Here is a 21,372-nt window from a genome sequence, read left to right on the forward strand (position 1 = left end):
GGCAAAGTCTGATTTGCAAGCCATACGGGTTTATGTCAGTGACCAGTGTGCTATATAAATCGCCAGCAAGGAGGTAAATTCACTAGATTAGGAGGCATAACCTCTAAGCTTTATTCAAGTATTATTTGCATGGTACTAGAGAATACGAAAAAAGTCAAGAAATGCTGCCACAGGAAATGCAGCCTAAGAATCAAATGTTTACATTAATTAAAATAGCCCATGTTTGTTCCTGCTTCTGGAATTACCCTTATCTTCAATGAATTCTTACCTTCATTCAGCCTACAAATATTTACTCAAGATCAGGCTCAATTTCTAACCTCTTACACCCCTCCTCTAATTCTTACTAACTGGAATTCATCTCTTTTTAATAGCATTTTGCTTTTTAGTATATCTGATTACTCTCAACAAAAGCAAAAATTTGTTGAGGAATGCTCAATAAATGTTAAATTTGAGGTTCATACCAAGTCTACTACATATGAAATTTAATAGGAGTAAAGAATCATAACCACCTGTAAGGGAAAGGGTTATATCTTCCCTGATCTCACCGGTTTAAGTGTTCTCTTTAATCTGAACTCATCTGGAATCTACGATATTCTTATATTATTACTCATTGTTTCATACGCTTAGGCCTTGTATCTGTAACTGGAGTTTAAGCTTCTCAAGGGCAGAGATTGTCTTATTCTTTGACTTCACACACTGGCCAGCAAATAGTATGAATCAACAGACCTTTAATTAACGGACTTGAAGAAAAATGAGCACTTTGGGGGAAAGCCCTTGAGAAAGGAAATGAACCAGTAAGTGGGCAGCAAAGCAAAGTTGAAGAAGAGAGCCCTTGTACATTAAGGCTCGCTTCTGAGAACTGAAACCGGCTGGTATTTCAATGCCTCAGTAACTTCCCTTTTTTTAAATTAAATTTCTTCATTTTCGGCTGCGTTGGGTCTTCATTGCTGCGCGCGGGCTTTCTCTAGTTGCGGCGAGCGGGGGGCTACTCTTCGTTGCGGAGCACGGGCTCTAGGCGCGCGGGCTTCAGTAGTTGTGGTTCGCAGGCTCTAGATCACAGGCTCAGTGGCTGTGGCGCCCCGCTTAGTTGCTCCACGGCATGTGACATCTTCCTTGACCAGGGCTCGAACCTGTTTATTCCTGCTTGGAAAGCGTATTCTTAACCACTGCACCACCAAGGAAGCCCCTAATTTATCTTTTTAAAGAGATATCTAGGAGTATAACCAGCGTGACTGCCGGTCGGCTGGGAGGTGAGACCTCGAGCGCAGTCTGAGGTATTAGGTGGAGGTGGCGCGCCGCCCTCTGACCGACAGGGGGAGCCCTGCCAAGCGCCGGGCCCCAGGCAGCCGGCCCCGCCCCGCCCCGCCCCGCGCGCCCCCAGCTCTCTGCTCTCTCCGCACTGCGCCAGCCCTCCGCCTGGCGCCACGCCGGCCACAGGCCGAGGGCTAATCACCCGCGGGCCGACGCCCCCGCAGCCTGGTCGCTGCGTCCCCCCCCGCCCTGCCGCGGGACGGGTAACTGTTACGAAGCACTTTCTCCGCCGCGATTTCTGCTTAGTCATTGTCTTCCAGGAAACGACTCTTCAGTTGGGAGTCAACTCTCCCGCGGCGGCCGCAGTAGCAGGAGCCGCAGCCACCAGCGCGTCCTTCCCGGGCCGCCGCTCCGCCGCCGCCCTGCCGCCTCCTGGCCTCCCTCGGGCCCGAGCGCAGGCCGGGGTCCCGCCGCGCGGGGCGAGCAGCCTCGCGCTCTGCTCTCCGGCCTCGGGCGCCGCGTCCTACGGGGGGCCTCCTTCCCCGCCTGCTGCCCCGTCGCCGCCGGGCCAGGTCCGTCGGCTGCTGCCATGGGCACCGACAGCCGCGCGGCCGGGGCGCTCCTGGCGCGGGCCAGCACCCTGCACCTGCAGACAGGGAACCTGCTGAACTGGGGCCGCCTGCGGAAGAAGTGCCCGTCCACGCACAGCGAGGAGGTGAGGGTGGCGTGCGTGCCGGCGGAGGCGCAGGGCTCCCGGGGTAGGCCGCGCGGGCCGGACCGGGCGGCTCCGAGAGGCGGGGAGGCGCTGGGAGGTGAGGGCGGGTGGTCGGGCTCCGGGTGCGCAGTAGTCGCGGGAGAGGCGCGCACCTGGGCTCCGCCCGCCGGAGGAGGCTGGGTCGGCTGTCGGCGCGATGTCGCATCCGAACCTACTGTTGGGGGCACAGCGTCTTTAAAATTTCGGCAGGTGCATCTTCACACCCAGTGCCGCCTCTGTCAGTGCTCTTGATTGTAACTTTAGTAGGAATCAGAATCCTTACCATATTGTGTCCAGGATGCAGCTCAGTTTGTCTCTCTTGTTTTTTTTAAACTACCCTCACTTGTGCTATTTCTCCCAAAGATAAATACTTCTGTGTTTTATACTACACCTTTAATTTCTCCAGGGCTGATGGTTCAATACAGCATTTTGCACGTAAATAATATTGGGTGAAATTTTCTCTCTCTTATCTCACTCAACACATGCTAAAGTAGTCGTTTTCAGTTTGTCTGCAAACCCAGTAAAAAAAAAAATGCATTTTGTCTTGGCAGTCCAATTCGTGTTTTACACACACACACACACAAACACACGAGTTTCATGAAAAGATTTTAACTCTTACTATATACTGTGTATTCTGATTTTTTCTCTTTAATTTTTAAAAACTTGATTTCTTAATGCAGTAATGAGTCACACTCCACTGTTTAAGAAACATCGTTCAAAAGATGAATTGTGATTTGTGTATATTACTTTGGGTGCTGCGTAAGAGGGACTCAAAACTAAAGAAACTTGAAAACGTTTGAGAAAACTTGAAGATATGATAGCATATGTAGAGAAAACATGACAGCTTGATTAGAATAGAGAGGCATGTTTTGTTTCTATGTAAAGAAGAGCTTTGTAGCAACCAGAGCTCTAAATTGGGATACACTACTTGAAACAGTTTAACCTCATTGAATAAAGAAACTGAATAAATCACTCATTATTGAGAAAATTTGCACATTGGGTAGAGAGAGATCATTAAATTTCCTAAAAGGTCTTTTCTAGTCTATTGTTTGGTTGTTTTTTTTTTTAATTATTCTATGATCTCTGCCCAGATTTTTTGTTTCACTAGAATTTTATGAAATCAAATCTTGTTTTTAAAATGGGCCATTATAGGACTATTTTGACCAGTTATTTGTTATTAGGGTATTTGATCATGTAGCATTTTTTAAACTCTTATACAACCCCAGATCTAATGATACACTAAATTATCATGACACGCATCTTCCATGATACTATGTGATGTGTGTATAATAAGAATGAAGAGAGCAGAGAACAAAAAAGTACAAGGTTAATATTCAGTCATATAGATAACATGTAAAAGATTAAAAATCACTAGGTTTGTGATATAGTCAATGAATTTATCATATTATTGTAACATTGGGCTGTTCCATGATTTGTCCTGACAGAAGGGGGCAAACACTCTGAAAATGTAATGAACTGAGAAATTCATCAGAAAAGCCTTATGCAAATTAACCATCCTTCCAGAGGAAAATTTCTAAAAATTCTCCCATGATTTGAGCCATAGCACCCCTGATAGAATTCTTAACTTCTAGTTGGTCCTGCTGCCTTAATTTTTCAAAGAATATTGACTTGTAATTCTGTCTAGAATGATTATCAACTTATTTTTATCTACTGACTTAAATTTGATTACAAATATACCTTTCATAAAGATATAGACCCTGTAAATTGGATTCATGTGGGTTATTGTGGCTAGCACATGAATTGCTGTTGTAGACTATAAATCTTAAATAGGTGACTCTGAGCTCTTAAATTGATAAGCCAGTTGTCCATTGTAATTACCTGTACTGAGATATAAGCAATAAAGTGCTTGTGTCAGTTTTTATCATAAGCAATCATAGATCAGATAGTGAGTTCAGAAGTTTAATCTCTGTTGTTGGTATTAGGAAAGTGCTTTTGCAATTCAGGGCTGTACTTCTAGTTACTTATTTATTTTTTCATTGATTGTCCACAGAATGCAAAGCACTGTGCCCTTGGTATTTATAAGGCAGTGATTTCAAACTGCTAGTGTTGGCCTATTTGTGTTATCAGTTCAGTGAGTCATGGAGAAGCGTATTTTTTTTCTAACTCATAATAGAAGCCCTCAGAGTATCTGGCATGTAGTAAGCATAAAGATTGCTTTATGAATTTTTGTTGTTATATGTATGTAGGTCCTTACTCACTGTGTTAGTGTATGTCTTATTATTTTGGACCACTATTAAATAAGTTGGAAATACACTGTCATAAGAGATAAAAGATAAGTAGACACTTTAATGAATTAACAAAATACTATAATGTTAGCGTAATAAAATTGTTTGTTTATATAAGAAAACATTGAAGACAGATCGAAGGTCTACCTAACTGTTAGGAAATGACTTAAGGACTGACTTTATGCAAGTTGACTTCTGCAAGATACGGATATAGTGGTTTCTAGACTTTAGAGTACATTTTGATTACTTGGATGCTTGTTAAGATGAAAGCTCTGCTGCCCTTAGAAAGTGATTCAGGAGGTCTAGGATGCAGCTCAGGAATTTGAACTTTTAATAAACACCACAGGTGAGTCTAATGTAGGAATTTCTTTGGCCACACTTAGAGAATCATTTGTTTGCCTTTGAGGAGTATAGCATAGTGGTTGGTTAATGTTAATTCTAGTCAGGTTACCTGGGCTTGAAGTTCCTCCATTTATAAACCTTATTCTTGAAAAATTTTTTTTGTTTCTTTATGAATGCTTTTACATCTCAGAAGTTTACTTAAATTTTCATTGATACAAAAATACCTTTTAACTAATTAGATTACTGCTTTAGGTCAAGAACATTTGAGAATTAAGAGTAGGATAAAAAGCGGGTCTAAATCAATCTTTGTTAAAGGAAGTAAAAACCTTATAGAATTAAAATTTTTGTATGGTATTTCCTATTGATATGTTCCTTTTCCTAAACAGACTAATGCAGTCTTATTGTAGAAGTACAGAAAAGTGTACTTTTGTACACTTTTGTACACTTTTGTACTGTATGATTAACAGTTCATACAGTACAAAAGTACACTTTTGTACTGTATGATTAAAAGTACACTTTTGTACTGTATGATTAACAGTTTCAAAATGCTTTTCTTTTGCAGCTTCGAGATTGTATCCGGAAGACCTTGAATGAGTGGAGTTCCCAAATTAGCACAGATTTGGTCAGGGTGAGTGAACTGTGAATGAAGAAATCATGTAATAAGCAGGAAATTAACTTCCTCAGGTTTGATAGGGAAGTCAAACAGGCAATTAGCATGAAACTTATTGTGGTTGATTTGCTGAGGTGGGAGTCTGACCCAGTAGGCTTAAGCATGAAAGAGAAAATCTGACTCTAGTCAACCCTTCAACTAGACAAGCTACTAAGAGTCCCACCACAGTTTTCTCAAAATGCGTTTTGTTCCAGTTTATATTTGGTCTAGTAGAGGAATGACTATCAAACAATTTGGGTTAGTAGATTGCTTTGATAGACTATAACCCAAAATATAGCCACTAAAAATAATTTTTTAAGTATCAGTTTCTTACGAAACAGTAAAGAACTGTGTTTCATTGAATGTCAGTATGTGGCCATTATCATAAATGTTAATATACAAAACACCTGTCTGTAAACCACTCTTTGGAATCCAACTTAGCCAAAGGCTTGTAACAGATTACATAGACTACTTAAAAAGTATGGAAGAGGACATATGCTGAAAATAATTGTTTCCTTGAGCATACTGCAAGTTTGTAACTCTGTGGCTGCTAGGCAGACATTAATTAATGTCTTCTATCTGTCTCTGTTTTTCTGAAGTGACCATTCATCTGTGCATAACTTGTAAATAGTTAATATGTGCCAGGCATTGTAATATGATCAAGAATCATGGGAAAATCCTCACCGTTTACTTTGTTTTAATCTTGTAAATGTGAGTTAGTATGTTTCTGATTTATGTGTACTAATATTTTATCATTAACTACTCATTTTTATGCATTGGAATCGCCTTTACTTTTTTCCATTGCATTCAGAAAAATATATATTTTGGCTTAAAATGTTTGTGATTGATATACAGGAAGTGTTTTAACATGTCAGTATCCAGAAGGAAAATATTATTTACTTTTCATTGGTTTCTTTTCTGAGTGAAAGTGTTTACTGTGTTAGTGGTTCTAACTCCTCACATACTGCCCAATCTGCTTGTTTGTTTATTCGTTTGTTTTTGATCAGACATCCCTCTGAGTATCTCATCAAAATGAGACACTTTTTCTCAGAAAATGGACACACACACACACACACACACACAGCACTTTACCTTTATTTCAGGGCTTTACAAACGTTATGAAGCCCATCTAGGCCTCAGGTAAAGAACTCTATTGTTTTATGGGTTCTCTGCTTCTAAAGAGTGTTATGGACAATAGAAAATATATAGCTAATCAGAAACACTAATTTTATATTTATTGTAAATATCATGTGTTTATTATAGGAGTTTCCAGATGTCTTGGAATGTACTGTATCTCATGCAGTAGAAAAGATAAATCCCGATGAAAGAGAAGAAATGAAAGTTTCTGGTAAAGTCCAGCCTTTACAGTTCATTTTGTTATACAGTGGATGATAGTGAGGTTTTGTCAAGCATGGGACTAAACCTTTCCTTACTTCTGGTAATGAGTAACTCAATCACTAAGTGTGGGAAATACAGAGATTTTTTATAACATAATTTTAAAGTCAGCTTTAAAAAGGGAGTTATAGGAAGTCACTCTTGGCTACTTCAGTGGAGTCAGAATAGAACTTCACCTCTTCATGATGTTCTCATTAATTTATTTGTAGGATATCAGAGCAGTAGGAAGAGTAAGGTGTAGGAAATGGAAAGAATAAAGGGAAGACTTAAGAGCATTGCCCACCTAAAGCCAGCATAAGCCCTCCCTTCCTGGTGTGATACTGCTAAGCAATGGCTGAGGTTGCCTGGGAGCAGAGAAAGAAGTCTTGGCAACAAGTTGCATGAAGAGAAATCAAATACATACTCTACCCATTCAACAAAGGTGAAATGACTCCTACTTTCCAGAGATAATGCTAAGGTCAAGGAATTAAGATGTTCTTGTCCTCAGCCTACAGTCAGCATAACATAGTCATTAAATGCTTGAGCTTAACTAAATTGAAATTCCTGGATGTGCAGATTACTGACTGATATAATCTGGGGCTAACAAATGATTTAACCTCTCTGAGCTCAGTTTCCTCATCTATAAAATGGGGATACACCTGTTTCACAGGCTTCTTTGTAAGTTAGATGAAATAACAAAAGAAGCACTTAGCATGGTGCTTGGCACAGGTAAGTGCCAGGTAGCTGTTATTTATTACCATTTGTGGTTGTGGTGGTTGTTATTTTATTATTACTCTTATTAGGATGAACATGTAAGATGAGATAGAGCATTGTTTTTTGACTCTAATAATAGTAACTACCATTTGTTGAATCTTGCTTTATACCAGGCACTGTACTTGACACTTTATGCTTATATTTCTTCATATAATTTTCAAAACAATTCTGCAGGGTAGGTTTATTATCCCCATTGCACAAGTGACATTAAATAACTTGAAAGTTGGGCTTCCCTGGTGGCGCAGTGGTTCAGAGTCCGCCTGCCGATGCAGGGGACACGGGTTCGTGCCCTGGTCCGGGAAGATCCCACGTGCTGCGGAGGGGCTGGGTCTGTGAGCCATGGCCGCTGGGCCTGCGCGTCTGGAGCCTGTGCTCCGCAACGGGAGAGGCCACAACAGTGGGAGGCCCGCGTACCACAAAAAAAATAAATAAATAAAAAGTAACTTGAAAGTTGTTATACAGCAAGTAAGTGGTTGAACCAGGAATCCATCCAGGTATGCCTGACTACAAAACCCATTTCTTTCTGTTAATTTCACATTATTATTTGTGTTGGAAAGGACATCAGAGCAACATTTCTCTGTGGTTGATTGCAGTTCATCATGGTGTAGATCCATATTGGAGCTCTTACAAGTTGTCCTCAGTTCCTGGAAGGCTTGAGGCTTTTGATAAGTATCAAGAGCTTTCCTCTCTTCACCTACCTAAAAATGCCTCATCTTTCAGAGAGAGGAGACCATTTCAAATGGCACAAATTCATGGCCAGAGGGATAGTGATGGGGAGGGTGTTCACAGAGTATAATTACAGGAGCTAAGGCTGGAGCAAAGTGGTGAAGATTGACTCTCACCTGGTGAGGAAGTTGTGATGGCTTTTAAATAGAGAAGTAACTGAGGAAAGCCATGTTTTAGGAAGATTATCTAGCAGTAGAAAGGAAATGACAAATGTAAGAAATGTTGTACAAGGAAAATTTGTTGTATATGTTGAATGCCAGGCACTTTACATAAGGGTGTTTCATTAACCCTGTTTTCTCTCCATTCCCCTTTCTGATTTTCCTCTTTGCTTTCCTATTACTCCACCTATTTGTTGAGTAAATTTAGATTTTTGAACAGTGAGTTTACATAAAGTAAATATATACATATAAAGCCGAGTTGAAATCAAGCCAAAGCCTCAATTTCATAAATACGAAAAACTACTCAACTTCCCTGGTAAGCAAGGAAATGCCAGTTAATGTGGTTCTGGGCAGGTATATTTTGTACTTATCAAATTAGCAAATATATATTTTTGTTTTGTTTTGTTTAATAGCATCCTATGTTGTTAGGAGAGCAACTCCTAACTTTTAGTGCTCTGGTAAACTGGTACAAATCTTTTATAAAATGGTAGGTAAATAAAATAGAACACGACTCACAAAAAACAGATCATATTCTTTGACTCATAATCACATTTCTGACGGTTTGTCCTTGGGAAATGCTTCAGGCATAAAGTTGAAAAAAAAGTTAGCATAGATGTTTATTTCAGTAACAAAAAACTGGAACTAATCTAAAAGTCCAAAAAGTAGGAAATCATTCAGTAAATTATACCCTATCAAAATTACAGAATAATGTTCACCATTAAAAATGAGTGTGTAAAATTATTCATTAAAAATACAAAGTAGAGGGAATTCCCTGGCGACTCTGCTTTTACTGCTGAGGGTCCAATCCCTGGTTGGCAAACTAAGATCCGACAAGCCATGAGGCCAAAAAAAAAAAAAGAAAGAAAGAAAAGAAAAATCCAGAGTACATAAAAATCTAAACAGTAATTGCTTTTGGTGATGAGACTATCGGTAGAGGTTTTTTTGTTTGTTTGGTTGGTTTTTCTTTTTTTCCCCCTACTCCTATAGGTTTCCCTCATTTCTAGAGTGAATACATTATTGTTATGATTTTTTTAAAAATTAAGATAATACTGCATAGAGATGTAAAAATATTTGTTACATAAGGGTAAACCAAGTATGTGGAAGTAGGAAATATATACTCTGCTTTATATGACCAAGAACTTGAAGGTAATGTCGTCTAAAAATGAAAATGATTGTATTCAATATTAGGAGGGTAGGATTGTGGAGTGTCTGTTTCTTTTTGGTTTTTGGGGTGTTTTTTTCAGTTTTCTTCTCGTTATAAGCAATTCTAATTTAGGCTTTATATAGACTTTAGTTTATTGGAGAAAATAATATGCTCCATTAATGTTTAATTCATAAAAATATACATTTTTAATAAGTTTCTATATTTATCTGCCCTGCCTTCTAATAAAGGGGAAATTAATATTTGCTTTTTTGTTTTGACAATCAGATTATTGTTGGCAACTAGCATATAATTTTAAAATTACAGTGGAAATATACTTTTAGGTCTTAAAATGAAAACTATAAAACAATGCAACTAGGAAAGGAAAAAATTCATTCAGGACTATCTGTCATCTTAGTATTTTAGCAGTATTACTACTATGTAGTAGAATGTTACTCAAATATAGTAATCTGTTTTGTTTTCTTTGTCACCCAGCAAAACTGTTCATTGTAGGATCAAACTCTTCATCATCAACTAGAAATGCAGTTGACATGGGTAAGCAAAATTTCAACTTTATTGTCATGTGGACTTTAAGTTAGTGTAGGTGTATTAGTTATATCTTGTGTTCAGGTCCAGGTAAAAAAGAAAATGAGCTCATTGCAATTTTATCTTTTAAAGTTCCAGCCTAATATGTTAAGGCTTCTGTAGAATCACATCAACTTATGTAAGGTCATATTTTGATATATAAAAGGAATGTAAAAGATGTAACATAATTAAATGTTAACTATATGTTTAGAGATAGAAATTCTCCTTAATCATATTCTTAGCTCTTTTAGTACTACAGGTGAAATATCAAAAGAATAACCACAACAGAAACAAGCATTTTTGTCTATTTTCAGCACTTGGTTAGGTTACTATGGCATTATAGTTATTCAGTGTTTTTTATTTTAAAATATTCTTCCAGTATTTATATACATTGAACAGTTAACTAAATAGCTCTTTAATATAACCATGGAGTGAACAATAATCATTAAAAATAAACTCTTAAAATTATTTTTATAAAAATTAAGAGATTATCTACATCTATAAACATAGATTAATATATAGGTTAAGACCATAAATTCAGTCTTTCACTCAGAGTCTCAAGCTTATTCTTTGCTCTGACTACCAGTTATAGACTATTAGGTCAGAAGCTACCAGAAAGTCCTGGGGCCTAGGAAACAAGGAGGGCTGTTCCTCAGAAAGAGGAACCTGCAGTAGTTGTGAGTTTCCCCAGGAATGAGGCAGGTCAAAGAAACCCACATATCTGCCACATAGACCAAGTAGATGAATGGGCACTTTATACTTTTTAAAAAGATGGAAATGTTCTAAATGACAGGTGAATTATGAAACCTAATGAAATAATCTGTTATGTAGAATACTAGTGAACTATATGGACAGAATTCAGTGGGGTACTTAAAGGACATTAGAAGCAACTTGTTTTTATTATGTAACAAACATTTATCCTCTTTGTGTTTTCCTTCACATCAGCCTGTTCAGTCCTTGGAGTTGCACAGCTGGATTCTGTGATCATTGCTTCACCTCCTATTGAAGATGGAGTTAATCTTTCCTTGGAGCATTTGCAGCCTTACTGGGAAGAATTACAAAACTTAGTCCACAGCAAAAAGATCGTTGCTATAGGTACCTCTGATCTGGACAAAACCCAGTTGGAACAGCTGTATCAGTGGGCACAGGTAAAAGACGTCTAGATCATGAGCACTCCAGGAGGAGCCTGTCTTTTACAGTCTTTGCTGCATCCCATTAAACATCATGCACATAGTGGACACCACTGTGGGGTGACTGTTCCAGATATGGGAGTTTTGAAGCAGGCTTTGACAATAACACTAGAAAGTGTGTGTTGAAGCATTCATAGCCAAATGAATTAAGGCTCTTTCCTTCAGTTTTAATTATGTGATAAAAATATTATGTTTTCCTTTAGGTTTTATTAGTCCATGGTTCTTATTTCCTAAGTGAGAGAATATCATATATAACAAATGTTTTGCTCTGTTATTTAAAGATATATAAGACCTTCTGTTCACAGAACTTGATGTGGAGATGGAGTCATAAATCAATCACTGCCACTCTCTAGCCTAATAACCTATAAAATGATTAGGGAACTTGCTTACAAGTAGTTTACTCTCTGTATTTTTCTTTATTCCTTTGCATTTATAATCCCCAGCCTTTTCATTTTCTTATGGGCAGGAAGACCCTAGAGAAAAGTTGCCCTTTGTCCCTTTGGCTTGGTGATAGCCAGAATGTGGCTAAGATCCTGTTGGAGAGACTTAGATGATCTGAAATGTATCTATAAATTAACTAGAGCATCTATTAGAAATTACCTGATTCTTCTCTTTTTCAGATGTCTGACTAATAACCATATTGTATACTTCAACATTAAACATACTTATCATTTGTATTTGATCCTCTATCTTTAAGACATATTTCCTTTGTAGGTGGAACCATACCACTTAGAATCGTGTTAGTTTCCAAGGCAGATGTATTAGATGGCAGGTTCGAGCATGAGACTTTTTTAACAGTGTAGTAATATATTGGCTTTTTCCCCCTTGTAGAGCTATTTTTCCTTCCTCTGTTACCACTGAGTCCGAACAGCATGCATTAATAAATATATACATGTAAAAGTATTTTATAAACTTTAAGTACTGTAGAATGTGATATTTCATATGTTCTAAAATTGAATCCTTTTATTGCTTTCTACTTTTTGTAGTACTTAATTTAATGGAGATGTCATTTTTTTTTCCTCCACTTCTAGGTAAAACCAAATAGTAACCAAGTTAATCTTGCCTCCTGCTGTGTGATGCCACCCGATTTGACTGCATTTGCTAAACAATTTGACATACAGCTCTTGACTCATAATGATCCAAAAGGTAAGACTGAGATTTTCATTTATAGAGATTGATCATGAGCTTTTATCTTATAAGAAGCTACTTGTTAAAATTTAATTTTTAATTGTGTACAGTGATAAAGGTACAATGCTGTCACCTAGAGCTATTCTTAATAGTTAGTTCAAAACATATATGCCTTTATTTTAGTTTCAGAAAGCTTTAATTTTGTCTTTGTACCAATGGGAAAAGAAGTGAAGGAGTCATTTCCTGAACATCCAGTCTGCTGAGGTTTATAAATATTAAGCTACACAGAAAAGATCTTGTAAGATATTCTAAGTAGTGTCACATATAATATTGTCTAGTATAGCAAAGATTGCACCAAAGGGCCACTTAATTAAAAAGGATAAATATCTGGAAAAAGAAGCAGATAAAATTCAGTTTGAAACTTCAGCATCTTAGGATAGGTATTTGATTAGATATTTTATTAATCATTAATATCAAGACATATGCTTGATGTTAATCAGAAACATTTGATTAATGAGAATGGCTTGTCTGCCTTTTGTAGAATAATTTTTATCAACATTTTACAAGATAACTTGGAAAGCTGGGAAGATAATATTTTACACTTCATTAGCAGTCTGCTCCATTTTTGTTTTTTCACACTTTCTTAGGGAGCAAAGGTAAATATACTAAGCATTTTACTTACTAAATATACAGGCTCTATGAAACAGTATTTTTGGTATAGTTAAGTGAGATATATCTTGTGAAAGTTTTAAATTTCCATGACATTTTTGTAGAAGTTCTAGTTTAATAAAAAATTGGAGGCAATTATATTTTATAGGTGATTCCTGGAGAAAAACATTCAGTTTTTACTTTCATTTCTAAAAAGATGGCATTATATAGGTGGTTTGATTCAGTTTATTTTTAGGATGCTTATGGATAACCTCTTAAGACTTTATACCTTATTAGCAGTCTGCCTCAGCCTCTTTTTTTTACTGTTTTGTAGGAAGTGGAGGAGGAGTTTTGATATCCTTTCTCAAATGCTAGGCATCATGCTAAATGTCTCAGAGAGATTATCTGTAATCCTTACAGCAACTGAAACTAGACACTTTATGGATGAAGAAATAGAGCCTTAGAGTTTAAGAAACTACCCAAGGTCACCCAGCTGGCATAGGGCAAAGTTTGAACTTAGATCTAGGTCCTGGCTGAATTTGGAGCCTTTTCCCCACCATACTGTACTGTCTCTGACTTGAAACATTAGTATTGTAGTATTTCAGACTGAAACTGTACTTTCTTATCAGTTTCCATTTAAGTCGTACCAGAATAGGACATAGGGACTTTTCCCCTCCAGCGGAGCTTTCACACATGAGTAATTAGATTCACTTTTTTAAAAAAGGTCATTTTAGTGAAAATCAAAGAATTGCTGTGCTGATTTGTTCTAAAATATAAACCATTGAAATTTTAACTTTCTATACGTTGGCAAATAATATATCATTTTTCTGTTTACTCATGGGGACTCTTCCAACTGTAATTGTTACCAACAACTGACGGGTGGTCCTGTACCCCCTTCCACCTCCACCTGAAAAACACTATCCTTTTTCCAGTAGGAAAGGAAATAGGAAAAGACTACGGTGTCTAGTATTTTATTTCCACGTTATCTAAATGTGGGCATGTGGATTATGTGCTAATACATCATTGTTATGGAAAAGTATATTGCACATGTATATGAAAAGAGAGATTTAATCCTTTGGGGGGAAGAATGTTTTTGTTTTACTGGTGTAATTTGACATTTGGCTGTCTTTTTAATTTTAATTCTAAACCCTTTAATTAGAATTTATAGTTTGATCCTGCATATACTATAGATGGATCTTCAGACAATTTGATCTGTAATGAAGCAATTCTCTTAAAAGTTTTGTCGTGTTTACTGATTCTGAAGAGTTAACATAGTTGAATTAAAAGTATGTAGCTGGGGCTTCCCTGGTGGCGCAGTGGTTGAGAGTCCGCCTGCCGATGCAGGGGACGCGGGTTCGTGCCCCGGTCCGGGAAGATCCCATATGCCGCGGAGCGGCTGGGCCCGTGGGCCATGGCCGCTGAGCCTGCTCGTCTGGAGCCTGTGCTCCGCAACGGGAGAGGCCACAACGGTGAGAGGCCCGCGTATCGCGGGAAAAAAAAAAAAAAGTATGTAGCTAATGAATAGCATAGTTCTCTGACTTTGTGTCAGATTTATTTTTTAAGCGATCAAGTTGTAAAACATTTAACTCTGCTTGTCATCTAAAATAGAATCTTGTTTATAAGTCACCTAAAGGCCTTCCTCTGTTCTAAAATTACCCTTTTTCTTCAGAAAGGTTTATTTTCCATTATTCTTTGTCCTAGAAGTTGTGGTAATAGTTTAACTACGGTCAGGGTAAAATTGTGAAGTAGGTGATTCTGACTTTGGAACTTTCCCATTTTTATTTGCCTTCCTCCTCTCACCATTCCCATTAAATCTAATCTATATTATGCCGCATTCCCTCAGGGTTAGACAGTCTGGTAAACAAATCCACGTTAATGCTACTTTTCCAAGAGCTATTTGCATTTCATTTATTAAAACTACCATTTACTAGCTGTGTGACCTTGGGCAAGTTATCTAATCTCTCTGTGTCAGTTTCCCCCTGTGAAGGGAAATAATATTACCTGTCTCTTGGGTTAATATGTGGATTAAAAGAGTTAATAAAGTACTCTGAAAAGTGACTGGCACATGACAATAGCTAATATTTACTGAGAGTTTACTATTGATGTTATTCAAATATCACGGCAGTTCATTTTAGGGCATGTTCTTCGGCATTCCCAAATCATATTGTATAGATGGTCACCTAATCCTTATCTATAGGGTTGGTTCAGACCCCAGTGGAATCTTTCCATATTGACTGATTCATTCAAAAGACATTTGAGCACCTACTATGTGCCAGGCATTGTTCTAAGTACTAGAAATACAGCACCAAGTCAAAAATCTCAACCCTCATGGAAATTATATTCTGATGGGATGAGACACAAATTAAGATAAATGTTGAATGTGATAAATGGTGGTGTATGCTATGGGGAAAAGTTGGCTGAGGGAGGAAAGAGTGCCCAGGTTAGGGGTTGTTGTTTTATATAGGATGGTTGGGGAGGCCTCTCTGCTAGGGTACATTAATCAGAGACCTGCAAGAAGGGAGAGAGCCATGTGGGTATCTGGAAGAAGAGTGCTCAGGGAAGAGGGAGCAGCTGATTCAAAGGCTCCAAGGTGGGAATATGTTTGAGGATTTCAGGATACAGCTGTGAGGCCAGTGTGGCTGGAGAAGAGCAAGTGAGGAGGGGAGTGGCAGGTCAGAGCAATGGTAGAGGGTTTAGATATAAATGTGGAATTAGAAAATAATAATTTCATCAAGGAGATGCTGATTAAAAGATAACCACTGGGAAAGATGTTTTAAATGATTGCTGGTGCCAGTGAGGATATGGTAAGATTGGCATTCCAATATTATCTATTAAGTGTAAAGTACAGTCTTTCTGGAAAGCAGCTGGCAATATACTATGTATCAAGCCTTCAGAAAATGTACTTTGACCTTGTCGTTCCATAGCCAGGCATGCATTTTAAGGATGTTCATTAAGTATTATTTTTATTAGCAAAATACTAGGAAAAACCTAATTTTTTGACTAACAATAAGAAAGTGTATAAATTATATCTATAAAATGTAATATTGGGAGAATTATTAAAAATGTTTTCACAGAATATTTAATTACATGCTTTCACAGAATATTTAATTACATGGGAAAATATTCATAATATAAGTGAAAAAAATAAGCAAATTAAGCTATAACTACAGTATGATTTCTAGTTTTTAAGATATGGCTAGATACATACATATATACAGAAATATATACAGAAAAATAGTTGGATGGAAATACATGGCAATGGAAATGGTCCATCTTTGGTTGTTAGGATTATGGGTAACTTCTTTTCCTTCCTTGTACTTTCCTGTATTGTCCCTGGCTGTACATTAGAATCACCTAGAGATCTTCAAAAATTACAGATATCCAGGCTCCACTCACCAGAAATTATGAATTAACCTGGCTGGGTTACAAGTATAGATACTTTCTAAAGAACTGTCTGGGTCTTTCTGATATTCTGGTTCAGATTCATAGCACACATTAAGGATAAGTATAATTTATATTCAGTTTTGAGGTGTTTCTTTTGTTGTATTTAAATGCTTACCTACATAGTAAAGTGCTTTTGTTTTCAAGTTTAACAGTTTGGGGTTTTATTTGTTGTTTGTTTGTTTTAAGAACTGCTTTCTGAAGCAAGTTTCCAAGAAGCACTTCAGGAAAGCATCCCTGACATTCAAGCACATGAGTGGGTGCCACTGTGGCTACTGCGATATTCAGTCATTGTTAAAAGTAGAGGAATTATCAAATCAAAAGGCTACATCTTACAAGCTAAAAGAAAGGGTTTTTAACTACGATTTAGGATCATAACCTACTGACCTGTATTTTCCTTGAATATAAGATAAAATTGAGATGTGTAAAAATCTAATTACTGCCTGTAAATGTGTCATTGAGGCAGATATTCTTTATATTTGACAATATGTTATCTGTCAAGTTTGAATACTTCTCTTGCTTCCATATCAGTTCACTCACATGAACCACTATATTGTTTTCATTAAACTATTGTTTTCTAATTGAAATTGTCTATAATGAAGATACTTGCAATATATTTTTCCTTTATTTTTATGACAGTAGAAATCAAGAAAATTTGTTGTTAGATATATTTTGGCCTAGGCATCAGGGTAATATATATACATATTTTTTATTTCTAAAAATTTCATTAATTGCTTCTTACTCTACAGTATAACTAAGCAATTTAATTACAGTTGTTAAAACAAATACTGGAAGATATTTTTCCTGTCATTGATAAGATGATTATATCTCAGAGTAACTGGAATAGCTGGGATCTACTAGTTGTGTAAATAAAAGTCCTTTCTTCAATATGTGAATGGAAGCTTAAATTTTTTTATTTGCCCTTGCTTGCAGTTTACCTGTAATGATTTAACCTGTATTCTTGTGCCATATTTGCTCTTGCTGTTATTACAAAGACAAACCAAAGTAAATATGTAAAGGAGACTAGGAGCTTTGAAATTATTGTTTGGGGGTTTTATAAAAGCAACTATTGTTACCTCCAGATTCTTTTTACTTCTCGATCTGTCCTTAATATTTTGCTACTCATTCAAAAATATTCAATAAGTACTGAGCACTTACCATGTGCTGGGCACTGTGGGTTCTGGAGAGAGGAGGGAGCACAGGGATTAAGAATCAGTTGAGTAAAATATGCAATATTTGTTCCCCACTAGTAACTGACTACAAGGGACTAAAAGCCAAAAAAGGGGTGAAAAAAATCTTTAATTCAGGATCATGTTGTCTATTTAGATAACTTTGAGACATGGTCTTAACTGTTTAAAATCAAAACAATATAACCCAAACTTTAAAACTAAAAGAGACTGTAGATCATTTAGTATAATTCCTTATTAGTTTAAGAACCAGAAAATAGCAAATAAATAAGCTGTGACCTCTTTGGCATATACTATAGGTCTTTGTAATTCTATAAATTTGTATCTGTAACCCAAATAGTTTGAAAAATTCTTTAAAAATCTCTTGTATCTCAATTAATACTTTTAAACCATGTATATTAATACATGGTTTATAAAACTAAGATAATTATATATATATATACACACACACACATACATGTAACTAATGTATAAAACTAATTTTGCCCAAGTTTTTTCAACTTAGGGAAAAGATCTGTGGTTCCATATTCAAAATAAATACACTAAAAATTGATAAATAAATAAGACTCTTTTCCTGTTCTAAGTAATGTTTTGTGGTTTATTAGTTGGATAATTTGATCATTAGAATTGCAATGTGAAATCAGCTGATTTACCTGCTAAAACTTTAGACTTTGAGCTTCCTAAAGCCTTATGTATAGCCTTTATATTAATTGTATGTAATGTTATTAAATGTATATAGTTAACTTTTTAATTTGGAAATGTACAACATTTTTTCATGTAATGTAAGTCTTTAAACAAATGCTCATTTTAATTTAAGCCTATACAGTGAATTGGCCAAGATATTTTAAGAGGGCACTTTAATATCACATTTATTATTTTTTAAAACCCTGGACTTACAAAAATGGATTGTTTGAAAGGTCATTCTGAAAATAGAAAAAAACGTATGTTGCTAATACATCCAGACTTCAGCAGGAGCTTTTTGTGTGTTTTTTCCTCAACTCTTGACAAAGTAGCAAGATTATAGATTCATTTTGTGAAGGGGATCATGTGTGGCTTTTTTTTAATGAATTTTTTGTTTGTTTCGCTTCTATACCTTTAATTTCTGTTATTTAATAACCTTTTCTTTAAAAAACTGATTTTTTTAAAGGCTTTATCTTCTCTAAGCTGATATTCACTTCTTTTTTTGGTGAACTATCAGAATATAGTGAATGCTTTTCAAGTATTTAGGGACTTAATGTTTAAAAAGCCATAAAATAGAGTGATAATACTACCAAATAATTGCTTAAAGCTGAAAGCTAAGTTAACAATAGTGTATATAACAGATATGTTTTCTGGGGACATGTGTATCCAGTGACCCAAGGTATAAGGTTTTTTCCAGTAAATATGACAAGAAGCTTCAGCTTGTTATTACATGTCCAAAATACACTGGAGCCTTACTTTATAACACAATGTACTGTAACTTGGAATTTTTTCTGTGATGAGTCTGTTTTGAATTCTTGTCTAAGAAACCGTAGTCAACAGAAGGACCAAGGTGTCTTACAAAATATGTTCACACGGTGTACATTATGAAGACCACATTGTGCCAGTATGATAATAGAGAATTAATTTAGGAATAGCCAGTGCTAGAACTTGAATCACAAATAATAGCTCATAATTTTTCCATTCATGGGAAAGATCATTTTAGACAGCTGTGTGAAGTGGAAAATGAAGTTATTCTATTTTGAATGAATGATTCAGACTTCCCTACCAGAGCCAAGTAGTAACTGAAATAGGATCTTGATTTTCAGTGATAAAGGTCTAAGTCTTAATTATGTTTCTTTTTAGAGCAGATTTTCTTTCTAACTTTTCCACCCAGATTCAATATTTGGGAATGTAAGCAGTTGATATATATATTGTGTGTATATATATATAGTATATTGGCTGACAATTCATCTTTCTGCCAAATGTACATTTAGAGAAATTTGAAGTTTTAATGAGAATTTAGTCCATTTGTGTTTTCATACTCAAATATACCAACTTACGATTCCACATCTATGTTTTTCAAAGTTCCTAACATACCAGAACTTGTACCTGCCATTTTCCCATAAAGTTGGTGGCAGGATATGTCAGTTTTATTTTTTTTAAATATGTACTATAATTTTTATTAATTTTTTTATAGTTTTCAGAGTTAGAAATATACTTAGGAGGGGAAAATGTTTTGATTCGATAATTCTACTTTTATGTGTCTTTAGTAGTGTACTCTAAAATGAAGGCAAAATATAAAGCATTATTAAATGATTATAAATTTTTAATTTACCTATTTATGAATTTAAATTGTGAGTTGTATATTTTTTAATTGAGTTGTTTTAATAGTTGTAAGCATCTTGGAACATTATATTGGTTTTGAACTATTTAAACTCAAACTGAGTATGGTTTGAAAATAAATTATGAAAAATAATGAAATACCAAGCCATAACGTTATTCATACATTCATTCAACAAAGATGTATTGAATTCTTGCTATGTACCAGGCAGTGTGCAAGGTGTTGGCAGACAGAAACAGATGAAAACAGCCCTATCTTCAAGGAGCAGATAAGTATATTTTGGGGGCGAGAGAGATCTGTACATGAACAAGAGCAATAAAGGGCTGCATCTGTTAATGACAGAAGCAGTGAAAAGGGAGTGGGGTCATGTGGAAGGAGTGGGACTGCTGGGAAGCAGGATAAGGACGAGAAAGGCTCCCCTGCAGGAACTAGCCTCAGAGTAGGATCGTAAGATGGGGTGGGGGTATGCCTGGTTTGTAAATACACTGATATTGAATAATGAACAGTTTATATGTAAACTTCAGAAATTCTGTGAAAACACTTTCTTCAAGAGCTTGTTCTTGCCAGATAGAAAGGAATGGCTTCTAGTGAGACAAGAGTAGGTAAGGTTTGAAAAGTCACATTTTGTAAAAGAGAGACAGAAACTTGCCCCAGTCCCCTAAATATATTAGGATATAGCTTATGTGGTTTCACTACCAGAAAAGTCAAACAAAACCTTAATATGTATCCCTCAGCAATGAATAAATGTATAAAATGCCATACAAGATTTCGGTCTGTGTTTTGGTCCATTATTTTAAGAAGGTTCATGTTTTACAATAAGCATTATTTATTTGGACTCAGCTCTGTTTCCTCTGTTCTTTGCTCACTGTTGATTCTTGCCCCCTACTCCATTTACATTTACTTTTTTCTTAAGTATATCCTTAGTAATTCTTTCACTGAAGGTCTTTGGGCAGTAAACCTCCTAGGTCTTGTTTGTCTGAAAATATCTTTATTTTATTAACAGTCTTAAATCATCATTTGACATTATAGAACTCTAAGTTTCCAAACACTTGCCCTCAGCATCTTGAAGATAACATTCTATTGATTTCCAGCATTTATACTCTTGCTAATGAAAACCTGGATTTTCTTCCCTAGAAATAATCTGTTTTTCCCTCTGGTCACGTTTTTTTCATTTGAAGTATTCTATTCATTTTTATGTGTATGAAATTAGAATAAAGAAAGAAAATGAAAACGGGCTTCTGAGTTTTCTGATAACACCAAAAAAGTAATCATAAAGGAAAATATCAATAGCCAGATTTAATCAAAATTAAAATGTTCTGTTCTTCAAAATATACTTAAGAAAACAGTGTATTTTGAAAATGTGAAAATGTGAGCCACAGACTGGGATGAAATACTTGTAATAAATATTTCTCATGAAAAATAAATTGGACATAATCAAATTTTTTAAATTGTACTTCAAAAACACCATCAAGATAA

At 36.1% G+C, this 21,372-nt stretch overlaps 1 protein-coding gene across 3 annotated transcripts; it reads left to right on the plus strand.

Moving 5' to 3' along the window:
- Nucleotides 1–1,420: 1,420 nt before the first annotated feature.
- GCLM (glutamate-cysteine ligase modifier subunit) lies at nt 1,421–20,662 on the plus strand. Of its 3 annotated transcripts, none has more exons than XM_019919886.3 (7): nt 1,421–1,966; nt 5,156–5,221; nt 6,506–6,590; nt 9,911–9,970; nt 10,946–11,148; nt 12,222–12,336; nt 13,301–16,588. In XM_019919886.3, the coding sequence occupies exons 1-7, from the start codon at nt 1,841–1,843 to the stop codon at nt 13,339–13,341; spliced, it is 696 nt and encodes a 231-aa protein (XP_019775445.1). In that variant the 5' UTR covers nt 1,421–1,840; the 3' UTR covers nt 13,342–16,588. The 3 variants fall into 3 exon arrangements, with proteins under 3 accessions (XP_019775445.1, XP_019775444.1, XP_004318512.1); XM_019919885.3 differs by lacking the exon at nt 13,301–16,588 and adding an exon at nt 20,104–20,662 and having other exon boundaries at nt 1,422–1,966; XM_004318464.4 differs by lacking the exon at nt 13,301–16,588 and adding an exon at nt 16,597–17,482 and having other exon boundaries at nt 1,429–1,966.
- The last annotated feature ends 710 nt before the right edge of the window (nt 20,663–21,372 follow it).

Source organism: Tursiops truncatus, chromosome 1 (assembly GCF_011762595.2).
Source record: "Tursiops truncatus isolate mTurTru1 chromosome 1, mTurTru1.mat.Y, whole genome shotgun sequence".
Taxonomy (NCBI): domain Eukaryota; kingdom Metazoa; phylum Chordata; class Mammalia; order Artiodactyla; family Delphinidae; genus Tursiops; species Tursiops truncatus.